This window comes from Diadema antillarum, unplaced genomic scaffold, assembly GCF_040938485.1.
Source record: "Diadema antillarum isolate AM-2024a unplaced genomic scaffold, OU_Dant_1.0 scf00000110, whole genome shotgun sequence".
In the NCBI taxonomy this organism is placed as follows: Eukaryota; Metazoa; Echinodermata; class Echinoidea; order Diadematoida; family Diadematidae; genus Diadema; species Diadema antillarum.
In genome coordinates, this window is record NW_027270999.1 from 1,967,740 (window position 1) to 1,994,386 (window position 26,647).

General features: G+C 37.7%; 2 protein-coding genes and 1 pseudogene across 2 annotated transcripts in view; 1 reads left to right on the forward strand and 2 right to left on the reverse strand.

The window, feature by feature from the left end:
* The window catches only part of LOC139719444 (ATP-dependent DNA helicase PIF1-like), a 36,105-nt gene extending 19,450 nt beyond the window's left edge, over positions 1 to 16,655 (forward strand). The window contains exons 6-13 of the mRNA XM_071630859.1: positions 6,125 to 6,267; positions 6,921 to 7,046; positions 8,121 to 8,227; positions 9,680 to 9,819; positions 10,871 to 10,977; positions 14,543 to 14,630; positions 15,171 to 15,316; positions 16,404 to 16,655. Of these exons, the coding sequence (XP_071486960.1) occupies positions 6,125 to 6,267; positions 6,921 to 7,046; positions 8,121 to 8,227; positions 9,680 to 9,819; positions 10,871 to 10,977; positions 14,543 to 14,630; positions 15,171 to 15,316; positions 16,404 to 16,655 (1,109 nt within the window). The remainder of the gene's footprint in view (positions 1 to 6,124; positions 6,268 to 6,920; positions 7,047 to 8,120; positions 8,228 to 9,679; positions 9,820 to 10,870; positions 10,978 to 14,542; positions 14,631 to 15,170; positions 15,317 to 16,403) is intronic.
* On the reverse strand, positions 12,710 to 14,034 carry LOC139719411 (uncharacterized; annotated as a pseudogene).
* Positions 16,656 to 21,377: 4,722 nt separating the features above from the next.
* LOC139719445 (alpha-N-acetylgalactosaminide alpha-2,6-sialyltransferase 5-like) lies at positions 21,378 to 25,817 on the reverse strand. Its single transcript, XM_071630860.1, has 4 exons — positions 25,809 to 25,817; positions 25,143 to 25,567; positions 22,468 to 22,575; positions 21,378 to 21,753 (listed from the first exon to the last, which is right to left on the reverse strand). Exons 1-4 carry the CDS (start codon positions 25,815 to 25,817, stop codon positions 21,378 to 21,380), a joined length of 918 nt encoding a protein of 305 aa, XP_071486961.1.
* Between the last annotated feature and the right edge of the window lie 830 nt (positions 25,818 to 26,647).

The window sequence follows — 26,647 nt, forward strand, 5'->3', positions numbered from 1 at the left end:
GGCAAAGTTCTATGTCCCCACCATTCCCCCTCCCATATTTTCTCGGTAGGCGGGGCAAATGCCTCTTGCCCTCCAAAATGAACAATCGTGCATATATAGGAAAGCCTTTTCATCTTTGGAATTCAAATAAAAATATCTCTTAAAAACATTTTTCATAGAATAAGGGAAATTATCATTCCCCAAAGTATGTTATATCTGTGGAAGGAACCAAGCAGGGGGAGGTAGTCTATTGAAAGGAGATATCCCCTCTCACAGAAGGGAGATTTTGCATTTCAGAATTAAATTTTAACAATCCGATGCACACTTAAAGTGAAAAACTTGGGCAGTTTTCTGTCTAAAAAGCAAAAAGCAAAAAACAACAAAAACTAACAACAACAAAACATAGTCCACATCTCAGAATTTAATGGGGTGGGGGTCATCTATCCCTGCCACCACCCCACCCCTCCTCCAAACTGATGCCCCGGTATGTGCATGTGTTTTATTCCACTTGTTGAAAAGAAGAGAGAGTTTTAAGAAACAATATTGTTCAGTGGTCGCTATCCCAGTCACGTAAATTGTTTATCGATAAGGTGATTTCCTTCACCTGTATACCTTAAGATGATGTAGGCCTGGTATTTGCCTTGCACGTTATTACATCTATTTCTTTTTTAGTATTCTCGTTTATATTTTGATGTGGAAGTTGTTTACTTTGCCACGATTTTATTTGTACATAGAAAAAATAATCCAAGACTGAAAATGAAACTGATACAATATTTAATGATTGACATGATGCACATATTGTGCATTTCTATAGCAATAAAAGTGAGCAATTCAAAAGGCGTGTACTCATTTCACATGAACATTAGCGATGATCCTCTGACCTCTGGAGGATATTGAAAGATATGCATCAAAATGTAAGAATATTGATGTCTGGTCTCATTTGTTTGTAAGGCCAGCTGCTTATGAAATAATAATTATATAAAAAGTATACATTGTGTGTGTGTGTGTGTGTGTGTGTGTGTGTGTATGTGTGTGTGTGTCCAAAATTGTATGCAGAGTATTCCACACACAGTTCAATTTTGACTTCCATCTAGGACAATGAGCGGTTACTTTTTTCTCAACTACACTGTAACATCAAAATCTATTGAAAAAACACGGTGGCGGCTGGGTCTAACACATTATCATTTCATTTCGTTGGAGATCCATGCGGGATGGTCAAAACAAACATAAAAAACAGATATCTCAGACCTAATTGTTATAACAAAGCATCATATCCTCATATACCCAACCCAACCCTCTATGCCCAGACAATGTAAACCACCCCATGGACTTACTTGGAGCTTTATATTAGAATATCCTTTGTCAACAGAGAGAGACATCCAAACCTTTGCAGTGCCGACTAAGATCTGCCATGGAACTGATTGGTATTGGCTCTGCATCATTGACAGCAGATCTCGTTTCCTATTCTCCTTCTTCTTCTTCTTCTCCTTCTTCTTCTTCTTCTTCTTCTTCTTCTTCTTCTTCATTATACTGTGTAATCTTGTAATCTGCCATGGAGCCTTTTCTTAATTGGTTAAAGAAGGTATCCAAAGAGCTATATGAAGCAAAAAACAACAAACAAATGCAAAAACAAAAAGAGAGACATATGTATCTTTAATAACAGAGCTGAATATTGAGTATCTCTCTCCTGAAGTGTTTCAAAGAGATACAAGAGACAGTGGCCTAGAGTAGCGGCCACCTTTTTGGGAGTAGGCCTACTTTGTGTTCTTGCAAGTGATGCCTGACATTTTTGGTCATTGGCCCTTTTTGAAGAATGCAGCAATAGAGCCACAACTTCCTGCGGAGTGGATATTGTGGGGTTCTTGATGCAGAACATCATCGCTGAATTTGCCTGTGCTGTACTTTCTTACAGGGATTGCCATTGTAGTTTTGTTTTGTTTTGCTTTGTTTTGTTTTTCAAGTGTGGCTGTAACACTGCTTGTTTTGCATATGATGGTCATTGCAGCTAAAGAGTGCATATCTTCTCTGGATCATTCCAAACTTCATGTTGTTTCACCTGGGTGAATGGATCCCAGATGATGCATGCATATTCCAGAACAGTCCTGAGCGGCATGGAGTAGCAAAACACCTGAACTTTATGATACTCGTATCTTCGTCTGGAGAGAGTCTTTGGTTGAAGTATAACCTTTTTAAGCTGCTGTGGCGATTTGATTCCAGCTGAGCCTCCTATTGGAACTCCAAAATATTTTGCATAATCCGCTTTCTCCATGGTTTGCCATGAATGCTTATCTATTCCCTGGGTAGGTCTCGGATGGCAATAGCTAGTTGCAATGCACAGGATTGCTTCACGTGGAATGCATGTTGAGCCTCACAGTATGTCGAAGTTTTCAAGATGGTTCATGATGTCGCAGCTGTGGACTGTATACTCCAGGACCATGAGTCATTCATCGCAGTCATACTGTAACAACCCACCAGCTTTACACTGGCCAATACAAGCCCACCAGCTGGAAACTATGCAAATATTGCCCATGAGCTTGACACTTAGGCAAACCAGTCCCATAATGAGTCCGACAAATGGGGGAAAAGATCTATGAGACTTACACACTGAATAGATTAAACACTCTGTATATCAGTCTCGTGGGCCTTGTTTTCCTCGAGTGTCGAGATAATGGCCATATTTGCCTATATTTGCTAGTCTACATAACTAACCCAAACATAACAGTTATATTTGAGGTCACTGCCATCACTCAAGAAACTTAAGCTTTGTTTCTGAAGTAATTGACCTCTCACATTTCAGAGAACTGTTACCATAAATACCAATGCTCTGTGGAATATGCATACATACTTTGATCAAAACGTCAATGCGTGATTTGTACATGATTAAGCATTTACGATTACACCAGTGAAGCCAAACATCAATACAGGTAAGCCTACACATGTGACCTCAGTGACCTCTCATTGTCCTGAGAGGTCAAAGTTGGATATAATGCACAGGCTAATGACCAATGTTCCATGGAATGTCAAGATTCTTCTATTATAGCATAAATGATTGTACATCGGGTATTACAAAGTTGACCATTGACTATACATAGAATATCAATATTCTGATATTTTGAGGTCATTGACCTGTCACCTTCCTCAGAGGTCAAAGGTAGAGACACGTGAGTAATTTCTCTTGCTCTGTGGAATAGGAAAACAATTCAATTGTAATACAAATGAATACAACATCTAAATCATGTTTGTCATCAACCAAATGCACCAAATATCAATGTTCTGACATTTTGAGGTCATTGGCCTCACCATAGGTCATCTGAAGTCATCAGAGGTCAAAGGTAGAAATCTGACTCGAAAGGCTCAGTGGAACATTGAGGCAATTCCTCTTACAAAAATTAGTTTTTAGTACATAATTATCGTGTTTCAGTTATGAGTGATGCATTAAAATATCAATTTTCTGACATTTTGAGGTCATTGACCTCTGGAGGTCATCAGAGGTCAAAGACAGAAACCTGTCAGGGCTCTGTGGAATATAAAGACAATTTCACTGTGACAAAAATTAAGTTTTAGTACATCATTACTGTGTTTTATCATTAACCAATGATGCAAAATATCAATTTTCTGACATTTTGAGGTCATTGACCTCTGGAGGTCATCAGAGGTCAAAGGTAGAAACCTGTCAGGGCTCTGTGGAACATAAAGACAATTTCACTGTGACAAAAATTAAGTTTTAGTACATCATTACTGTGTTTATCATTAACCAATGACGCAAAATATCAATTTTCTTAGATTTTGAGGTCATTGACCTCTAGAGGTCATCAGAGGTCAATTCAGACTTACCTCCCGATCTTAAAATTAATCTTATAGCATGTACTAACAATGGTGAAAGTTTCATGCTTTAGTCAAATTTTGCACAATTCTTCGGCTTATCTGCTCTACTAATTACTTTCCTCCAAATAAGTATTGTAAATGAAAGCCAAAGAACTTGTTAAGAAATGGAAAGCTGAAAAAGTCAAGATTTTAGTATGGCAAAAACAAATGCCATGTGAGTAACAATGGAATGGATTTGTCAATGGGTTATATGGACATGTAAAAGATTGTGTTTCGAAACTACAATGTATTACACTCAAATGATAGTCGAAAGTGTACAAATCCAAAAGTATATTCCACCATTTGCTCTTGATCATGCATAAAAGATACAACCTTAAATTCAAAAGTAATATATTTCTTAGTTAAGTGTATGCTTCCCTCTTGAATAACCATCTATTAAAGTCCTGGAATCTTCAGGACAGGAATAGTGTTCAGTTCTTTAAAAAAGGTGTATTTAACACTAAATAATCAAGTAATTGTTTGGTCTTCATTAACAAAGTCTAACCAGTCAAAAGAGTGATCAACAAATAATGGTCACAACACTTCAACTTCTCTCAAGAGTAAAAATGAGTTATCCACCTTAAGAACATTGATGTTTCCACAACTACTTGCTTTGTTGCACTACTGTTGCATGATGTGGGCATGCACGCAAGCTGGAAGTCACTTTCATTACTCACAATATCTAGCCTGTTCCATTGTTTCAAAAGGAAACCTACAAAATAAATGCTTTTCATACATTTAAACAACTATCTATACCTTGCTTGGGGAGTCATTAAGTCTCATTCAGTCCAAACAGTTATTTGATAGACTTAGAATTACAAAATTGTAATCAAAACATTCCATTTACATGCTGTTAACATAAAATGAAGCCTCCGAAACAGCTGAAAAATTAATTTGGTATGCCGTATGTTTTTATGAAAATCATGCATGTTATGTAGAAAGTGATGGGTAAATTGTGTCTTTTGTGGTTGATATACACTGTTTAAACATATTTGTGGGGCAACATCCTCATCTGCCAATATCTTATTGCTGAATGAAAAGATGAGTTATGTGTGATGCGTCTGCACTGTTTAAGAAAAATAGGTAAATCGTATAGTAAATCTATATTGGTGAGTAAACAAAGCCGCCAGAAAACTGAATGTGATTAAATATCTTTAGATATATCATAAGCGATCATTGGGTGGGTGAACAATAAATCTAATTTGATTTTGTCCAGAGAAAATCACAAAAATGCAGTGTTAACATCCTTTTGAAGCCTCCGAAACCACTTTTTCTCTATAAAGTGTATTGGCTCAAAAAATTACTGCAGTATCATAATGTTTTTATTATTTTTGTTGTCTGTCCATGTCTGTTGATGATTTCATGGCATAATTTGGGGCAGACACTCAAAGAATTTATCAGAAATGTCAAATAGATGTTTTTGCTGTTTCGGAGGCTTCAATGCGTCTCGGAGGCTTCACGTGTTAACGGAAAATTTGTATTGTCTCCTATTTTCAGAGAGTTTGGCGGATCTTAATTATTTTTGGTCTATTAGGTTAGGGCCCCCATATCCTACATTTTGACATATAGATTAGGTCGCTTCTCTTATCTATATTCATATTATTTGACTAAACACTTTGTTTCGGAGGCTTCAAAACTGCTAACGGAAATTTCACTTGATGGAATAAAATTATCACAAAATTTCAAATAGCCCTGGAATCAAGTAAACTTTGATGTAAGTCTAAAGTTTAGCTGTACCTTACTATTTTCAGCATAAAAGAAAGTAACCAAAACACATCCATTGATCATTACTGTCCATCAAAGTTTGTAAACGATTGTTAACGGAAAATGAAGCCTCCGAAACCTCAAATTTGAAGTCATAGTATTCTAAAACAAAGGGCCAGATGCAAACCAAACTAATTTGGTCATTTCAACTGACCATACAACTATGCTTTTAACATAAAAAATCAGATCTCTGCAGTTGCTGTAGAAAATTATAAACATTTCAAAAATGTTATATAAATTTCAATGCAACAAAATAGTCATTTTTAGGGTACGTATGTGACTGTCAAAACAAAACGCATCAATACCTGGACCTGATTATGCTACCCAAGGTGGCTACTCATAAGGTGACTCACATGGGAAAAAATCTTTGAGATCTGTAAATCTATGTGTTCAGGGTGGGCCAAAAGGCTAAAAATTGAAAGTTACACCCTTTACCGTGAAACTGACCATATGTGTGCTGTGTGTAAGTGTTTTTAATACAGCCAGAAAACATGTTGAATATTTTGCCACCCACCAGGTATGGGCTCAGGTGCTGGCACCCTACAGCAGTGCATAGAGCTGGCTTCTAGACCCACTAGAAGACAACAGTGGAGGAAATGTAAACATCTCATCGTGGACGAGATCTCCATGGTTGATGGCAACTTCTTTACCAAGTTGGAGGTAAGTGTCATTTTTCCCCGTAGATGAGTCTCCTGGCATTATCTTCTACACTGGATCCATCCTTTATCCTTCAAGCTTGTCTACCCTTGCTTAGAGCCTTTATTCCTCTCTTGCATATTCTTGACATTGTTGATATGAATTTTGGCATTGATTTTGTGCATGCATTTTGCAAGCTTTTTGAAAGGGTTGTTATGGATAGTACCTGATGAGGAACTTTTTTTTTTTCTGTAAGAGATGTCAAACTTTGGATTGATAATAATTGTTTTCATGCAAAATGCTCAGTCAGTACACATGCCAGCTACATGTACTTATCAGGCAGTGCCATCATCGCCTTATTACCTAGCTTGCATACAGGCTTTCAGAACTGATATCACAGTTTCGTGAAAACATATAAAATCCTATACAGTTTTCTAATCATATATCTGATTCAGGTGAAACTAAAACCATCTTGTATATATTTTCTTTTTTCTTGATACAAGTACATTGAAGCAATTTAAAAGTGGAATTGCATTTTAATGCATAGTTTGTGTAAATGTAATAGATATCAAACCATGCGAATACAGTGTGTCATTTTAATCCTGAAGCAATGGAACAAGCCATAATAGTATGTAGATGGGATGACTACCCATGTTCTTCTTTGTTTTTGGTTTCAGGCTGTGGCTAGGGCTATCAAGCGTAATGACCAGCCGTTTGGTGGCATCCAACTCATTTTGTGTGGAGATTTCCTTCAACTTCCACCTGTTGTCAAGAAAGATGAGAAGCAGAAGTTCTGTTTCATGGTAACAAGCTCATATACATCTATGAACTTTTGTATCAATGAGTACTTATAATACACTTATACTTTACTCTCTTTGCAATAAGAAGATATTCTGTCTGTTGGTGCTTTGGATGTTGGAGTTGGTTGCTTGTGAGGCATCATGTTTAGATTAATTTACAGTTTCTCTGAGTAATTACTCGGTGAAAGATAATGAACAAATATCTTTATCATAGTTATAAGTCATATTCATGGTATTGTCGTGGATAGGTGGAGAGGGGGCTGTGATGATGTGGTGATAGACCCCAGGACTCAAATGAATGAGTGGACGCAGGATTGTAGTTCACTTGACTTTATTGGTGTCAGTAAATTAGCAAAAAAACAAAAAAATCCCTAAGTCAGGTAGCAACTCGCTCTTTGGAAGTATGAACCCTCATCCTCAGACATGAGAACACCAGTACCGGAGGGCTGAACATCTCACCCATGAACAAAAATTACAGGCAGAAAACAGCCAGACTCAACCCACTGCGGCAGGTTGCATGTCCTACGGTGCAAGAGTGCGAAGTGATGTGTGTCGTGCAGTGTGCAGTGCAAGTGTCCAAATCTCCCGCAGTACATACGACCAGCACAAAGGGCGCATTCATGTGCAACTCAACCCCTGGAAAATGACTAATATTCATCCTCCTACTCTCTATTTCTGTTTACAACAAAATTTCCCAAAATTATGAAAATTATTCTTCTCACTCCTATTTCTAAACGCACCAATCCAACCTTCCATTTTCCAACTACATATACCAAATTACGTATCACAAATAGGGACTACATTAATTCTAGACACTAATTTCTGATACATCGGTGACATGGTCCTCATGAATACCTAAAACATTCCGAATTCCTGACTGTGATTACCAAACACGTTCAACAAAGAGCGCTTTGTAAACAAATCCTGTTTCACAACAACTGTCTAATGAGCTGTAATAAACTCACAATTAAACTAGTAGTCTTCAATAAGGTATTTTCATCACTTTCTCAATTTCCATTTCCCGTCAGTATTTTGTTTGTTGGACTAGATTTTCTGATCAATCTATGGTTCTTTCAGTCCCCAGCTTGGCAGCGATGTGTACAGGTGAACTGTGAACTCATGGAAGTCAAACGGCAGAAGGACCAGACATTCATCGACATTCTACAGAAGATCAGGGTGGGCCGGTAAGTTGAGATGAAATCTATGGAAGAAGTGCAGAGATTCTTGTGTCAAAACCAATTCGTCTTGTTAAGAAAGAGATGCCTTTGTGTTCACGTTGTTGAGCTATACTGTCAGTGTAGCATTATTGAAAGTACTATTCCACATCATGTTCGAGTTGTTGTTTGCTTTAATGAGGAATGGAAGCACAAAAACAGACGAACAAAATTGTAGAGGCTTTTCTTTTTTTTAGACTAAAACCAGACTTCAAATGAGAGAGTTATGGAATTCCAAAGTTTCACATGTTTTTACCAAATAGTGATGATGGTTGCAAAGATGTGCTAATTAGCTGAGATAACAATGTTTTCTATTCATTATTCTTGAGTTGATTTGAGTGCAGAAAAAGTCATGACAACATCGCCTCATCATATTTCCATGAGGTTGCAGCTAAAATCATAATCACGTAGAACTTTGAAATTCCATAAATATCTTTTTTTTTTTGGATAAAACCCACATCATTCTGTGTGCTTGATTCACTAAAGGGCTTTTTACACTTGTGTTTCTTAACCCCGGACTTTCTCTGACCCAGGACTATCGTTAGTCCCGTACCAATTTTTTCAGCTTTTTACACTCGCCAATTAGTCCCGTACTATCTCTTGTCCGGGGCTAAGGAGAAAACTGACCTTTTTACACTCGTATTTCTTAGCCCCGGACTTTCCAAACCACATGGATATTCATAATTACGCTGTGTACTATACACGTACACGCACGCACCGGCAGCACTTGATTACCTCGTTTCTGATTGGTCAGTGAGGGTCGGACTTCGTCTCCGTCGCTTAGCCCAGGATTATTTTTTCGTTCTGTTTACACTCACTTGCTTGGCACCGCAATTGCGGTGCTAGCACCGCAATTATGGTGCTAACCCCTGCTATTTTGCAGGGCCAGATAGTACCGTACTATTGGTGGGGCTAGCCCACTTTGGCAAAAACGAGTGTAAACAGAAAGTGGGCTAAGGATAGTCCCGTACCAACGGTGGGGCTAAGGCCCCCCCTTAGCCCCACCGTTGGTCCGGGGCTAAGCAAAAATTTACAAGTGTAAAAAGCCCTTAAGGTTTACTCAAACGTGGTATAGACTGCATTTAAATTGTGTCATGGTGACAGCTGTATAGCTTCAGTAAAACTTCCAGTGTGTTTTGATATCAATGTGATTATATAATGTATGTGCACCAACATGTTTTGAAAATTCCTCACATGAGATGATAGCAAAGTATCCATGCCCTCACACTCTTGCAATATATCACTAAGAAAAAGGGGAAAAATTGGATATTCTTTGTCTAATCGGAATTATCCTATCTTTCATCACCCATGAAATTTATACATGTCTTTTAGTGTCAATAGGCAATATGTTACAAACAACCAGGATTGACAATGTACAGTAGTTGAAGAAATCTTTTCTCTGTTCTCTATGTCTCCTTGTAGCTGTCCACAGGAAGTGAGTGACCGCTTGATTGCTACGGCCAAGCACTGTGTGGACAGGGAAGGCATTCATGCCACAAGGCTCTGCACCCACAAAGAAGATGTAGACCAACTCAACAATGTGCATCTCAACAAATTACAGGGTTAGTCTGTCACTGACATATAGTTTTGTTTTCTGTCGTTTTAAAGACATAATTTACCATTTGCAGATGAAACAAAAACCCAGGTTTAGTGCTTCAAAATAGTTCTAAAATGTGAGTTAGGGATAGAAACCACATATATGTAAAAATTTGAATCAGTGTAATGAATGTTAAGTATTATTAGACACAAGATGTGAACAATAGTTATAATAACAATGTTTCAAGACTAAACTGTCTACAGTTATGGTTAGTCGGAAAGGAAATTGATATCTCCTCATATCTTAGGCTTCATTAGGAAATTTTTAAATGGTAGGATGTTTTGTGATACAACTGACCTACACATATGCATCAAATGTGATATCTCAAACATTTTTTCAATCACTGCTCCCAGTGGTAAACTGTAAGACCACTATCATGTTTGAACACCCGGAAAATTCAAGAGAGAGAGAAAGAGGAAAGCAAAGTTCACACATACTGTATTTAAAATCAATATGAACAAAGAGAGAATTCAGCACACTGTTGGTTTAATTCTTTATCATCTTGCTTCAGTGTTTAATGATTCTGCAGCAATTCCTGCAAGAGTAAAAGAGTTAAGATTAATGACTAAAAAAAAAAACATATAAAAAATATTAAAAAAAAAAAAGCAAACACCCAAATCATTTGATTTTAGAGTGTGTAGAAGATACATGTACAATTACTGTACACTCCTTGAAAAAAGTATATCTTGAGCCCCAACAAGAGGACTACTGGGCTGACACTTATTTTTGCTTCTGCTGCATGGACCTGTGAAAGACACAATTCTTCTTGGCTTGGATCTCAACATAGAACATTTAGCTCGTTTAGGACAAACTGATTTTGCTATAACATGCATTTTCCATAGACACCTGCCCGAGTATTCTCGGGACTCGTCCTCAACAGGTTAAGCCTCTTTTTCTAATGTGCCAACTTTGATGGCTGGGACAAGATTCAAATTGACATCCCAGTTCAATGTCAGTACACTGGGTATCGTATTTCCCTTCTCATACATGTCCTGTCTATGTGTTGGTCATCTCAGGTGATGTGCGTGTCTATGAGGCGATGGACAGTGATCCAGCTTTGGTCAAACAGCTCAACAACCAATGTCCAGTCAGGCAGAGGATTGACCTCAAGATTGGAGCCCAGGTAGGCCTTACACTATTCACTTTGCATATGTCCACAGTGAAAGGGGAGAAAAAATCTAATTTAATCAACTCTGGTGGGTACATGACAGGGGCAGATCTAGCTTTTTGCTACTCAAGGAGGAGGGGGGGGGGGCGGGGATTTAACCTAATAATGATGCAGAGCATCATCCATGAGCCGCATAGCTGTAAGTGAGTCTGAGAGAAAAGTGTCCCCCTTCTTGGTGATTCATTTTTGCTTTTTTGAACCCCCCTAAGTGATGTTTTCCTGGCATCAACTAACAATTGAAGGGGTCAGTGCAATATAGTGCTAACCCACACAATAGTCATTTTGAGATAATCGCTGTTGAATCTTTGGAAAGTCCATACATTGTACATTAATAAAACATGAATGCATGCATTTTTTACCATCGTTTTGGTTGAATTCAAATATGATATTTTCACGGAGGTTAGGGTGAAGGATAAGGATTATGAAAATGCATGTAACTCAATTTTGACCAAATTGTGTGTTAGCACTATTGCACCAACCCCTTCAATTATATACAATGTGTAAATGTCGTAGACTGAGCCTGAGACAGAATACCGTGTAAAATAGGAAAGTGACAGGATAAGGCATTTCCTTGACCCTGAGGTGGTTCACCAAAAATTCTGGAACACACTTTGTTTTATACAAGCTGTCATGACAGAGAATTGAGATAGCAGTCATATGTTTATCATGAAGAAGCTATCTCACAGAAAGGAATCTTACCTGGCACTACATACTACAAAAGTAAATAATGCTGAATTCAGCTCTCAAATCACACTATTTAAGTCTCCAATGATGCAAATTTCTCATAGAATCTGTCGCACTTTTTCTCTATCAAAGTACAAACCATTGGACGTCATCTCCTTGTTATTCAGTAAGTCTGGAGATGAATCCCAGATTTCCACCTGTCATGCTTATAAAAGCAGATAAGAGATGTCGTATACAGACTACATTTGAGCGATTTTGTGAGGCAAGTAAAGGTTTTAACCTTCCACCTTTTGTGCAGTGGTTTTCAACATATCCCACTGACATACTGACAAAAGGAAGACAATTAGGTACAAATTGTATGTACATCAGCATGCAGTGGTGCTTCTTATAATTACAGTTCTCAAGTTAAATGTATGGCAATTAGAGTAGCGGGCATTAACAAAGCAGGTTAGAAACTGGTTTCTGCTACCAGAAGGGAAAAAAAAGGCAGAAAATGTCACCACACTAATTCCTATGAGTGTTTATAAATGTGCAATATTCAAACAAGGAAAAGGAGGACACATTTGACATATTATATATATAGTGCATGAGGCTGAATGCACTATAACAATATATAAGCACCGACAAATTCAGAATTTGTCCCGAAGGCCAGTTATATTCAATGAGGCCGCAGGCCGAATTGAATATAACTGCCTGAGGGCAAATTCAGAATTTGGAGGTGCTTGTATTGTTATAGTGCAAGAAGAACTCATGCACTATGTGTTATATAAAATAGCATACATACCCAGGTGAATTATAAAAATAGGTAGAAATAGGGAAGTCCAGATCACTTACCAATACCAGTTTCTTTCAAGCTGTGTAGACAAAATCCGGAAGTAACAGTAGAAACTCTTAACAGTCAACAGTTAACACGTAATTAACGCTCTGGAACACCGAACACAAGATCCAAACGTGAAATTCCATAATGGCATAGTTCTAGGCCTATGAGACCATGCCCATCACATCGTCATTGAGTTTGTTCGTTTACTTCTGATAATAAATTTTGACTTTGCATCCATGAAAATGAAGTTGCTGGTGAGTACTTATGTTGGAACTGATGTTGATAGGAGAAGTGTGGGGTGACGCGAGTCCAGCCGTAACGTTAGGACTAGATGTAGGCCTAGATCTGCGAGCGACAGAGCTAACGTTAGTAGTAGTAGGACTAGGAGTAGGACCAGGTCTAGGCGCAACCGGATTCAAGCACGTGCTTGTGGCAAGCATTGTAGGCGTCGACTGGACCCGAGAAATGGTCAAACTCATTCGTCGCTTTTGCTCTTCCTCAACTCGAGAATAATGCTTTATGCTTGTCTCAGATTTGTGCCCGGAGATTGCCATTATAATATGGCGTGCTTCGAATCCAGCATTATCGAGTTTGTGAATTGAAGTTGCCCGAAGGCAGTGGTTGGTATACACTTTAGAACAATGCGCTTCTGCAGTAATAGACGACATTTTGTTCGCAAGAGTATTCACACCTACGGGAGAATTGTACCATGGATGGCCAGGCCTTGTGGTTGCTTTTGGTCGTTGCCACAATGCATCACAGTGTGGATGTAGGTGTGAGACATATTTCACGAAAGATTCAACGGGGCAGTCATCCTTATGGGTCTCATACATACGACCTTGTTGACTTTGTTCGTCATCAAGCCCTTCCCCACGGTGATTCTTGGTTTTCATGTCTCTAGCCAGATACACATACCTTTGATTCGAAGAGTCAGTTGTGACAGCAAAATCTCCCTTGTTCATGTTGCGGAGATTTTCTCATCCCCTGTTGCAGAAATGCAACATTAGATCTAAGAAAACCTTATTCTGGAGACCCCTTGGTGTCGTAGGTGAGACGGCAGGTGAAGATTTGATTTTTGACATATCTTCGTTGGTGATAGGGTCCTTATGCCGTACGGATCCTTTCCCAGCCTCTTTCACTTTGTGTAGCACAGCTTTAAACATATCATTTGCACCTTTGAAGTCACCATCGCTACAAATGTTTACGTCAAGCGTTTGTTGAAAGTGTCGCTGAAGACCATAACGAAGTGTGATCAGAGAGCGCTTAGCGTATAGTTCCCCATTTCCCCTACGCACCTCCACGTAAAATGTATGCAGAAAGCGGCACAAGTCTTGGGCTGACTTGCTTTCAACATCCGTCAGGCCAATTCCTTTTTCCGAGCAGTACGATTCCAAAATTTGAAGCGCGTATTTTATGACATCTTTAGTTTTCTTTGCGTCCTTATTGTCCAAGATGTCGCTTAGATCAGTCTCTGTTAGAGTAGCGAACCTGTTGTTTTCAGCTTCCATGTTTAAATCTACCGCCGAACTAGTCGAGTCCCCCACTACAGTACTACATAGTTGCTGGCAGCGACGGATCAAACTTCGATAATAACGATAGTATCGAAAAAAGGTATCGTGATTGTGGCGCAATCGCGTCGATACATTGTATGGTGCGGAATTCAGTACTCGATGATTGAAATGAGGGAGCAAAAACCGATATCAAATCGATAGTGGGTTATCATTGGCAATCGTTATATTTTACGTGCACTATAACTTTTGTCATGCACTGCCGGACTGTATCATAAGTATGTATGCTATTTTATATACATATATATATATATATAATATAATATTATATTATACTATTATGTATTATTATATATCATTATATCTTGCTATATATTATTATATATATTATATGATATTATTATATTATATTATCATTATGTATATATTTTTTTCATAGATATATAGAATTATCCATCAGAAATCTATTCTTGTTTTTTTCAACTTTTATGCTTGTCTTCCTTCTAAGGTGATGCTTGCCAAGAACCTAGATGTCCAGCGAGGCCTCGTTAACGGTGCCAGGGGTGTGGTCACTGGCTTTGAAGCTGGAATGCAAGGTGAACTTGACATGACGTTTTATAAAGCCTTTGATAGGATAGCATAGTGACAGAAAACCAACTAAAACTTTTTGATATTCCTATTTATGTTGCTATTGTGAAAAGGAGAAATGTTTGAAAATACAACACATGTGTTCATCTAAATCTCAGACATTGATAATACATAATGTATGTATGAAGATAAAACCATTAATGCACACACAAAAAAAAATTAAAGAAGGCAATATGTGGCAAGACCTATATTTCTATCAATACTTTGTGCATAGTGTATCAATTTACAATTATTGTTTTTGATTTATGTCAAAGTTGTAGTCCGGTTACAACAAAGTAAAATTTCAGGCTGGAACATTATCCAGTCTTTGTATTTTTATTGTTTATTTGTTCAGTTATAACGAATTTCGATATAATGAAAGAAAACTGCTGGTCCCAAGGACTTCGTTATAACGGGAGTCCACCGTGTAGCTCAAATCCTTGTGGTTGATAGTATACTGCCCATCAAACTTTACAAACAGACCTTGATTTTGTCTGGCCACATCTCAGGCAACCCGAAAGTGAGATTCATGTCCGGCCTGGAGGTGGTGATCCGTCCAGAGCGTTGGTCAGTCTGCGTCGGACCTTCGATCATTCTGACCAGAAGACAGCTTCCTCTCAAGCTGGCCTGGGCTATCTCCATTCACAAGAGTCAAGTAAGTCAGCTCAGTGCATGAACAGACATATCAGAAGCAATGCTAGACATTTCAGCAAATCAGACATTCAACAAAAAGACTGGGAGATTCAGTTGCACATGTTTGCACAGAATAATATCAATACATGAAGTTGCAATTATGTAATACTATAGAGTTAAGCTAAAATCATGCCATCAACTAACAGTGCTTCCATTGGTTTGTGCACGCAATGTCTTAAAAATCATATTTATTTTGTCAACTTTTTAGCAACTACAACCTTTTCCCTAAAATAGCGTTTCTAGATTGTTGTAGCGCACACATTTGATGCAAGAGGTTGTTTCCTTCACAATTTCATACTAAAATGGGATGTGCAACAAAAATATGTGTGTATATGTCAGTGGCATCTAATTTGCAAATTCTACAATTCTTACCACAGTCACTGTTGAATTAAGACATCCAAAATCTTAACATTCCACAGCTTTCTTATTTATGGCTGATTTTGACGGAATTCTATGATTCTGTATGTTTGATTCTAATCTATTCATTAAATTTACTCTATTTGTTGGTGTACTGCCAACTCCTGGTGTAGTACTACTGCACACCAAAATTGATAAATGTTAGATGTAGGCTGTCCTCAACAACAACTCAATGATCCCCCTCATTCCCTTTGCTGAAATTGAATTGTAGGTGTCATGTTAGTTTGTCTTTCTGAAAAGAAGTTGTTGGATTGTTCAGTGCAGCTGTCATGCATTAACCCACTGAGGACAAGCTGATATTCCTTTGATATGTATTCCCCATAGAAACCTGACCGAGTATACTCAGGACTCGTCTTCAATGGGCTAAAAATGCCAGGAAAAATGAATATCATTGTGTGATCTTGACAATGGGCAGGACAAACGGTCTTGATTGATGGTGTGGATGTTATTACCAATATGTAATGCTTCATTTATCTGCACATGCATGGCCTGTTAACTCACCAGCTGAAGATGTGGAAATCTACACTGTTGTGGACCAAAATTTGATACTTACTACAAATACTCTACATTAAATGGAATTCTCATGTACTAGTATTCATGTCACCCTTTTCCAAACTCTTCAACCTGTTCAGGGAATGTCGTTGGACTGTGTGGAAATATCTCTGTCTCGAGTCTTTGAATGTGGCCAGGCCTATGTCGCCCTCTCTAGGGCTACTAGCTTGCAAGGACTACGTGTACTGGACTTTGAGGCTAGCTGTGTACGTGCCCATCCTGATGTGATCAAGTTCTATGTCCATCTGAGACGTGAGCAGAGACAGATAGAACAAATGAGCATACGTCACTATGGAGATCCAGACAGGGGAAATGCTGTGCACTGGGACTAATGATGGCCTTGCAGAATTTGACATGGTCAGCATCATGTGGCTTTGTTATACATTGAAAAAAAATCCTGTGCAAGGAATTCTAGCAGTTTGTATTACTATAAAAGTGGAAATTTCCACGGTGTTAAAATTTTCACGAAACCAGAAACGAGCGCAAAAATAAAAGTGCACGCATATCTTTGGGTGCCATATGATCTAGTAGATTGGTTCTAGTTGATGTCTAACTTCCGCGGAATGTAAAACATGCAAAACTCGATCATCCTACCCGCCGGAGTGGGAAAAATTAGTCCTGTGAAAATACCCACTTTTACAATATTTTATCGATGATAGTGATTCAAACCATGATGTGAGGTATGTGATTAAATTGGTCTTCACTGTGATCATGGAGTTAATGACAAAGTTACAAAAGGAATGGAAGCATCATGGTCTGTGCACCAGCAGTGATCTTTTTTTCAAAGAATATTTTTGATTGCATTCTGCTGTTCAGTTACAATGATATCCACCAAGAGATAAAATGAATGCAAAGGCAAAACCAAGGTATACATACTTGTTGATAATCATGTAACATTATTACAGTCTGTGTACATTTCAAAGTTACTAGAGGCAAGACCCATAGTAAAATAACAGTTCAACTTAAGTTACATCCCCAAGAGATAAAACAAATGTATTCAAATTCATGAATTTCTTCCGTCGAGATGTTTTCATTTCAACTGATTGACAAATTGCCCTACATCGACGTAAATAAGCACTGAATTGATCAGTGTTTTAGTAGTAGCCATGATAAAAAATCATGGGCGTACATACTTGAGCAGGATTTGAACCTATGACCTCCTGATCACTGGACAGGCATCGGTAGCAGTACCCGCTGCATGCTATACGGATTAGAACCAACACTTGCTTTCAGGCGAAAGCTCGGTGGTCTAGTGGAGATGACGCCTCTCCAATGATCAGGAGGTCGTAGGTTCGAATCCTGCTCGAGTATGTACGCCCATGATTTTTTATCATGGCTACTAAAAAAAAACACTGATCAATTCAGTGCTTATTTACGTCGATGTAGGGCAATTTGTCAATCAGTTGCAAAAACAAATGTAATAGGCAAAACCAAAGCGTACAGACTTTCAGTAGAAAATCACATTAAAATTATTATCATTTTCTAGTCTGACTTTGTACATTTAAAAATCACTGATGGCAAAAACCATAGCAAGCTATCTCAAGATGGATGTGTTGCTTTTTAAAGTACAAGCAATTGTAATTTCAGTTGTAATTCTAAAGGGGAAATCCAATCCAAATATAAGTTAGTCTGATCAGAAAGAGTAAAATATTACGAGTTCAACAGTAAAATCTTGATTGAAATCGGGTGAAAAATAAGAAAGTTACGACATTTTGAAGTTTTGCTAAGTTTTCAGGAAACAGTTCTTGAAGGGTCAATATGAATATGCAAATGGGAAAGTAAGCATGTTGTCACCTCACATCTTGCCATAAACTATAGTTTTCAGATAAAATTTTGAAATTTCCAGTTTTTCATTCAAACGCAATTATGCCCAAGGCTTAAATCCTGGTACAGGTTGTATATCTAACTGATCACTATTCTGAAGTTATTCACCCAGGAATAAAATCATGTTTCAGACTTCAATGACAAAACATTGAATTTTCATCATTTTTTGTACACGATCAATAGGAAATTGTGAGGCTATGACATGGTTAACTCACTCATTTGCATTATATTCATATCCTCTCTACAAGAACTGTTTTGCAGAAATTAGCAAAATACCAAAATGTCATAACTTCCTTATTTTTCATTTAATTTCAGTCTAATTTTTACCGTTGAACTCATAAGATTTTATTATTTTTTTATCAGACTTTATATTTGGACTGGATTTCCCTTTAAGTGATGTGCAAATCAAAATTTGTTTACATAATTATCTGCAAACCACTGAAATAGCAACAAAGTCACAAAGAAGATGTTTGTTTTGACACCAACATATAAATTATCCTTTTAATTTCTAAATGCAGCACTCTTTGCAATTCACATCAAATTTGTTGTAAGACTAACTGGCAAAGTTCCATGTGCTATGATATACATCTGTGTAACTATTCTGGACATACAGTACCTGAAAACAAACAAAAAACAAATGAGTTGTAAGTACAAAAACCAGACATATAGAATGCAAATGAGAAAGGATTCAATTACTATGTAACAATGATTTGACTGCCAAAATGGATGGGAGAGTAATGTTCAGGCCATTTTTGTATTCTTTTTTTTGGTTCATTTTATGTACTGATATTTTCAGCTATTTTCTCTTGTAGGCATCTTATTACATGTATTTAATTTTTCTTCATTATATATAAATTTTTTTTTTTCGGGGGGGGGGGGGGGGAAGGGGGCGGGGAAGAGGGTAATACCTCACTCCCTATGATGCAAATTTGTAGAAGCTGAGATTTGAATGAAAGAAGGTGATTCCTTGAAGGAACCAAACTATATGTCTTTTTAAATCACTTGCTGTCTTGGTATGAAGATCTCAGACTGACCCACTGGAAAATGCATTATCATTGGATGGAAACCCCCATCAAAGCAAGACAGCAAATAACAGTTGTTATGGCAATCAAATTTTCCAGTTTTCACTTTTCCTGTAATTTATAATAGGACATTGCACACATTCATACTGACTCTTTGAAGTCCACTTTAGCAAAAAAGAAAGAACAATGCCCAAATTCTAATTCAACTACCATGTACAAGTAATAATCCTCACTCAATTTTTTTAAAGAGGGTAGTATGAAGATACAGTATTGCCCTAGTGTATTTTGTACTAGCATTAGGTGGTTTGACTCAGGTCTCTGTGTGTGCTGGTATGTGTATCTTTCTTGCCTTTTTTCTACTATTCTGCAGTTTTTATGTTTGAGGGTAAATGTTGGGATGAATTTCGTGCATCAACTAGACATCCCCTGTACAAGTATGCAGTATAACAGGATGGGCTTTCACCTTATTGGTAAATGCATTCATACTATAACTGAGTCGGCAATGCAAAATATTTAACAATGACTTAGACAGTAATCCCATCAATTATTCCATTCATTTTCAATTCCAAGTGAGTTTTATGAAAATGATCTGAAATGTGTTTCATATCAAAACTGCTTTTCTGAGTAATGTGAATGCTTTCACAAGTTTTATCAAAGACCCACAAAACCTACTTCATGTTTTTATCTGTACAAATTGTTGGCACTGGCTGAATAAAATGTCCTTTAAATATTGTATACGTATTTGTTGTTACTGACTATCATTCATAAAGAAGTCACAAATTCTCACTTTGACGTAATAAAGATGTACTGTCTGCACTTTAGTACACACATTTTATATACAGCGGACTCCCATTATAACGAAGTCCTCGGGACTTTCAATTATCTCTAATTATATTAGAAATTTTGTTACAACCAAACAAATAAACAATAAAAATACATGATAGAGTGGATAATGTTGCGGCTTGAACTTTTACTTTGTTGTAACTGGAAATTCATCATAACTGTGTTTGTTATACCGGGAGTGCACTGTACTTCAATGTAATATCCCGCTTACCACTGCAGATTAAAAAAAAAAAGTACTGTAATGTACAGTAGTTTCAAATGTGATTCCTGGAGCTGTAAAGACAATGCAAGAAGCCGTTTCATATCGATAGCAAGAAAGAGATTGTAGATATCAAAACAAAGAAACTAAAGGACCAGCCTATCATCAAAGCATTTTGGCATTAAAAAAATTACATTTGTAGTCAAACATTAAAATCAAATGTAACTTGCTGTCAGGTAATCAGAATCAAGTACAGTGTTTTGGAGTTACATTTAATCTACTTTATATCAATACATTTGTATATCAGTCAAATGTAACATATTAATTTAAAAGACCCCTATAGGTCATATAAGTAAAGAGGGTACCCCCCCCCCCCCCCCTCCATCGCGAGATGCCAGTAGGCGAGATTTGTCTTATCCTGATAATGACACTAAAATTACCTACAAAATTGTACCTGTATCTCCGTCAAAACAAGAGACTGGGGGTCTCATGCTCACTTAAGTATTGCAAGTTTACCTACCTACACAGTCTTGGGAACTCCTACACGTACTCAAGAAGAACATAGCAAACTTTGGGTGATGTTGGTGACCTTTTGGAGGGTATGGCATCTATTTTTATAACCTATGGCACTGGCAATAATACCTGGCAAGTTTGTAGAAAATTTGACCATGCACTTTGAAAAAGAAGATTAAAATGTGAAAACTGGTCCTGGTCCAAAGGGGGGGGGGGGGGGGGGGGATGGGGCATTTCTGGATCGGCCATAAACAAACTTAGATGTACACTCCTTGATAAACATTATTATACATTTGAATGTTATTTGTGATTTTATAGAAGGTTTTTCTTTTCTTTTTTAAATTTCGGGGTTCTGGGGCCCCCTGGGAGGCCACAAGTAGGGCATTGTACTCATTTATACAAATATATATGTTTTCTGTCATCCTAGCGAAAATACCTGTTTGGAGTTTGGTGGAAATTTAAAACTGAATTTGTGAAAAGATAGAAATGTGAACAGTTGACCCAAACTTGTGTAAATAATGTCAAATTATAGTAGAAGGGAAGACAGGTGATGTGATCAAGTACCGGTACCCATCCTTTCAAGTCTTCTCGTTATGTCACCCATTGATGCTCGCCTGGAAATGTTTAGTTCAGGAGCGTATTCTCTTTCACTATTAATTTCCTCCGGTACTGTTCAAGAGCCGTATGCTGGACGGCCCTGGCACTGTTCCGTTCGAGGCCCCTCCATTCCGAATATTTTGTGCCTCTTCAGTGCCTTCTCTCTTCTCCGTGTTGTTTCTTTGTTGCATCGCGTTTTTATACTTTCGAAGATAATCCGTATCGAGAGGTTCCGAGAGGTTTTGTGAAGTGGCTGCCCACGAAGGGTAGTGGAACATGATGTTGTTTTGGAGCGACCATCGTGCAAATATTGCACGCTCTACTGAGAATCTGTGTCCTGAAACCTTTCTATCATGAAAACCTTCATATCTGCACTCGCCCTTTCCAATCGGGTTGTAGTAATGATAAGGCACACGTGAGTCATTATGACGACTGTTGAGAAGACGATAATACGAACAATACAATTAAAATAAAGTTTTTCACAGCCAAAAAATTGTGCTCATCTAATTGCACTATGTAGGTGATACAGTAACCACACGTTCTATCGTATAGGCCTTTAAACCGCCTCCGGTTTGACCTGATCACATTCACTGCGACATGAAACGAGATGAACTTGTGAAATGATAAATGTGCATTGCTTCCAGTTTAACTCGGCATAATTTACAGTTCAGCACAAGCCCCTGAATGACAGGCCATTTTCCGTATCATTTTGCGTCCATCCCAACTGATTCGCTCCCTGGTATGTCTGCAGTCAATACGCAGAGATTTGTAGTACAGTATATCCCATGAAACGATAGTTTGCACGCTTTTTTCTGCATCTGACGCCGAAAGAATGCCGAAATGACAATTTGCTGTGACTTGCAACCTTTCCTAATTTTTTGTCGGCGTCCAAGTAGACGCAAGGCCTAAGTGAGCGTGTTCGTATGTCCAGTTTCTTTCTGAACTCAATTTGATTACTTATGGTTTGGAATGGAATTACGCCCGGGCTGGCTAAAAGATAAAGGCTGGTCTATAGGCATTTCTTTTTGTACCATCCACAAAACGAGTACATTAATATCGTCTGGCTTGGAAAGTTTACAGTACTGCAGTGCTCACTCAGAAAAACAAAAAAACAAAACAAAACAGGGAAACAGTATTCTTATGTACCTGCAGTAGTCGCTGCTTGGTAGGCCGTATACATGGACGCGTTGGCAGATGTCGAGTGCAAAAGCCATTGAAACGAAGCCCGTGCTGAACCACGTGTTCAACTCGGCTCTATGTCCCCATGATGACGGCGGCGATGAGGATAAAGACAGCAATGGAAAAAGAAGAAAAAGAGAGAAAGGTAGAAAGACATTTATAAGGCTAAATTTAAAAGATACTTGGAAAATGTTGATAAAAAGAATGAAGAAGATTAAAAGGAGCAACAACCATGACAACTGCTGACAGGGAAAAAAAGTGAGCATGAAATGAATGGAGAAGGAATTCGCAGGAAAATAAAAAAAGTGAACCAATCATAATTCAGAGGTGAAGAGGTGTGTGGGATGTGAAAGAAGAACATAAAAAAGAGAATAACGTAAAGAAGGAACAAAGCAAACAGAGAGGAGGAGTGGTATGAGTATATCCATGATAGAGGACGGTGTTACATTGTCATTGAAAAAAAAGAATAAATCGTGGAAAAAGTCAATAAGAATACCTTCAGAAGTTAGATTTCACATCGGTAATGTTTAGACTTCAAACAGAGTACAAAAGAGTGCGGTTTATGTGTGCATTGAACTATTGTGGCAACGATTAGTTAAAGGAAGAAATTGCCAGAAATAAAAAAGAAACAACTTCGAATAACTTTAGAATTTCATGCAGACGTGCGACATCACAATGTGCTTCTGAAAAAGGAAAATAGCTGTCATTGACTGTGTAAGAGAGCTAATAGAGATATAAATGATCCAATTGTATTGTATTGTATAGTATTGTATTGTATTGTATTGTATTGTATTGTATTGTTTTGAGATGATTAGGTTTTTTTTTTTTGCTCTAAGCATGTACAGCAAAATTATGCGATTTATCGAAATTTAAATTTTTACTTTACTGTTGCTATTACAATTGAAATCGAGATATGAAACTAATAGGTGTAACAAAAAAAAAATGAATATTGATTTCTCAGTTTACTGTAGGGCCCATAGTAACGTGCCCGGGCTTAACAACATTTTCAAATGAATATTTCATGAAAGGACAAGTTCACTTTCAAATACATGTGGACTGAATGAAGGCAACAATGTAAGTAGAACACATCAGTGAAAGGTTGGGGAAAATCAGACAATCCGTTCAAAAGTTATGAATTTCTAAAGTATCTGTGCAATCACTGCTGGAGGAGAAGACTACTACAGTGTATGACGTCACATGCGTACAACGATATAAGGAAAATAAAAAGAGAATTTCGCAAAACTTGACTTTTTGAATAAAGTGCACATTTCCTCGACTTGTTACTGACTTATGTTAGGGGTAATATTATTCCCCCTGACTTCTGAAAGAGAGAAGTCGAGTGTTCTTTAATTATGTGAGAAAAGTGAAAATATCTTGAATTTTCTATATACTTTCTTTGTATACTAGTAGTTGTACTCATATGACATCACAAGCTATAGTAGTCTTCTCATCCAGCCGTGACTGAGCAGAAACTTCAAAAACTCATAACTTTTGAACGGGTTGTCTGATTTTCCTCAAACTCTCATTGATGTATTCTACTAATATTGCTGCATTCACTCAACCCACGTGTCTATGAAGGTGAACTTGTCCTTTAACAGGAGATAATTAGAATACAATTATCATAATGGGGAAATAAACGGTGGGTGCCTACTAGGTTACGGTGTAATTAAAAAGTTGGTATTTTTTAATCCTATCGCATATTATTATGACTTAGAGAAGCATCAGAATAGTGAAACTAATTCAACAGGAAGCACGGAAAGGTAAACTTTCCAACGTCTCAAGTGAGAAAAAAAAAGAATCATTGCAAAACATAAGAACAAGAGCTTTGTATTAACAATACTGGCACCATATACCATATACAATTTTTTGCAAAAAAGCCTAAATTTTAAGGAGATATCAGAATTTTTCTCATTAAACCATAACTGTACGGTTTAGTCTGGCAACATTATTTTTTATTGTAACTCTTGTTCACATTTATTGTATTTAACAATGCTTAACACTGATTATATGGATTTAAATTTTTATTGGCTGTTTCTATCCCCAACTCACATGTTAGAACTGTTTTGAAACACTATATATAATGCTGTTTTCTTCTGCAAATGGTGAATTATGCCTTTAAAGGGTGTGTACAGTTCTGGTCGAGGTGAGGGTTTAGCTTTTAACGTTTTGTGAGATATTCAGAAACCACTCTATGAGATGTCAAAGAGCATGCAATTCTAAGGGGTATCAAAAGTTTATTTGATGAAAATCGGTTTTGAAATGGCCGAGATATCCAAAAACAAGGTGAAAGAAAGAGATCCTAATAAAAGGCATGGCCTGTCGCCTTTTATTATTATCACCTTTTTTGGATATCTCAGCCACTTGAAAACCAATTTTCATTTAATAAACATTGAATCCTTCTTAGAATTACATGCTCTTTCATATTTCATAAGAGGTTTCTCATTATCTCACTTAGGAATGTTCAAAACATGAATCCCCACCTCAACCAGTACTGTACAGTCCCTTTAAGCTGACCAAACTTTGATTTGATAGTGGAAACAAAACAAGAGAATATCGGCATCACATATCACACAGTTCACGAAGTTATGCAAGTCTCCGAATCTCAAATTGACACGCAGGACTTAAAATCCAAATCCACTAACCTTCGCATTCCAGTGTCAAGCAGAAACCTTGTTTCTGATTCGTTGTGTTTTTCCTTTGTCAGAAAAACGAATTTCGCGATTGGATATTTTTTATTTAATCCTCTGGCTATTCTGACGGTCCTGTCTTTTTTCATATTGATCTCCGCTTCGTACAGCCATGGTACGACGATGTACGAAGCTCTTGTTGCATTGTCTAACAGGAACTCATTTCGAAACTTCTGGCTTCGGAACACGCGAGGAATATTACGGTTGCTGATGATCCGGATGTCGGTTCGGGAGCCCACGTCCTCTGTCCAGCCGATGACGGGGGCACTGTTCATTCGGAGCACGCAGTCGGCACTGTCGATATCGACCCCGGCGCCCGATTGATAGAGGTGTCCGGAGCTCGATACCAGAGCACACTGTCCACATCGCAATTTGAAAGGCTAAATCAGAAAAAGACAAATGAAAAACGCTCGTATTTTTTGAGACTACATCAACAGCGGAACATACTCTCATACGAAAGACGAAGAAGAAGAAGAACAGCGGAACATATGAAATTCAAAGAATTCCTTAAAATATTACAGCTGAAAATCATGACAGGCTCAATAAAAAAGGCATTGTACATTGTGATTACAATCGATCCACAAACAGACGGCACTCACAAAGACATAAAAGTTCAAATACATTGTACATGACGGTAGCCACACTCACAAAATAATACAGAAGTGGTTGCTATGTAAATAACAAACGGTCCCGAATAGTAATCATAACAACCGATGAAATTATTAATCAAACGAAAATGTTTGATATATTCCCCGTGTTACTCACAAAAAAATATTCAATATAAATTGCGAAATAAGTTCATAAGGATGGTTGATAAATATACCGATTGTCCGACATTTACGATGGTGCTATCACTCGGATGTAGTCCAGGCTAGATTCCTCTGAATGTGGGGAACGAAAGTCCTCCCTGCGACTGGGATCTTTTCTATAGTCAAAGGTTGACTTTCTCTAAATGCAGCAGATTGTTAGCAGACCATTCACTCATTCAACTCTTTCGACTTGTGCAACTACAGTGCCTCGAAATAAGTAGTCAATCACACAGTGTTCTTACAATGTAACAATCAATAAGATTTATTATACTGGTCTCAAATTGTGGTACAGTAAACCTCGGATAAGTCGACGTCGAGTGAGTCGAAAATCACTTAACTCGAAGCAAAATAAAAAGTCCCGATTTTTCCCTATGTATTTTCTCTAAGAAATATTTGGATAAGCCGAAGTACGAGAGTCGAATTTCGGCTGTGTCGAAGTAAAACAGTCAGTCCCTTTTGTACAAAATACACGTAGTTTACATCACCTGAGCCGAAGAAGATTTGTCTGGCATTCTCATTACATTTACAGGAGAACAAAATAATCGGCATGTCGCAGAACCCCGTCCCTGGCCTGCTGCAGGTAAGCATGCACACTCACCGTACCGCTCTGCACGCATGTCGAGTACATACACATGTATGTATACACACAGC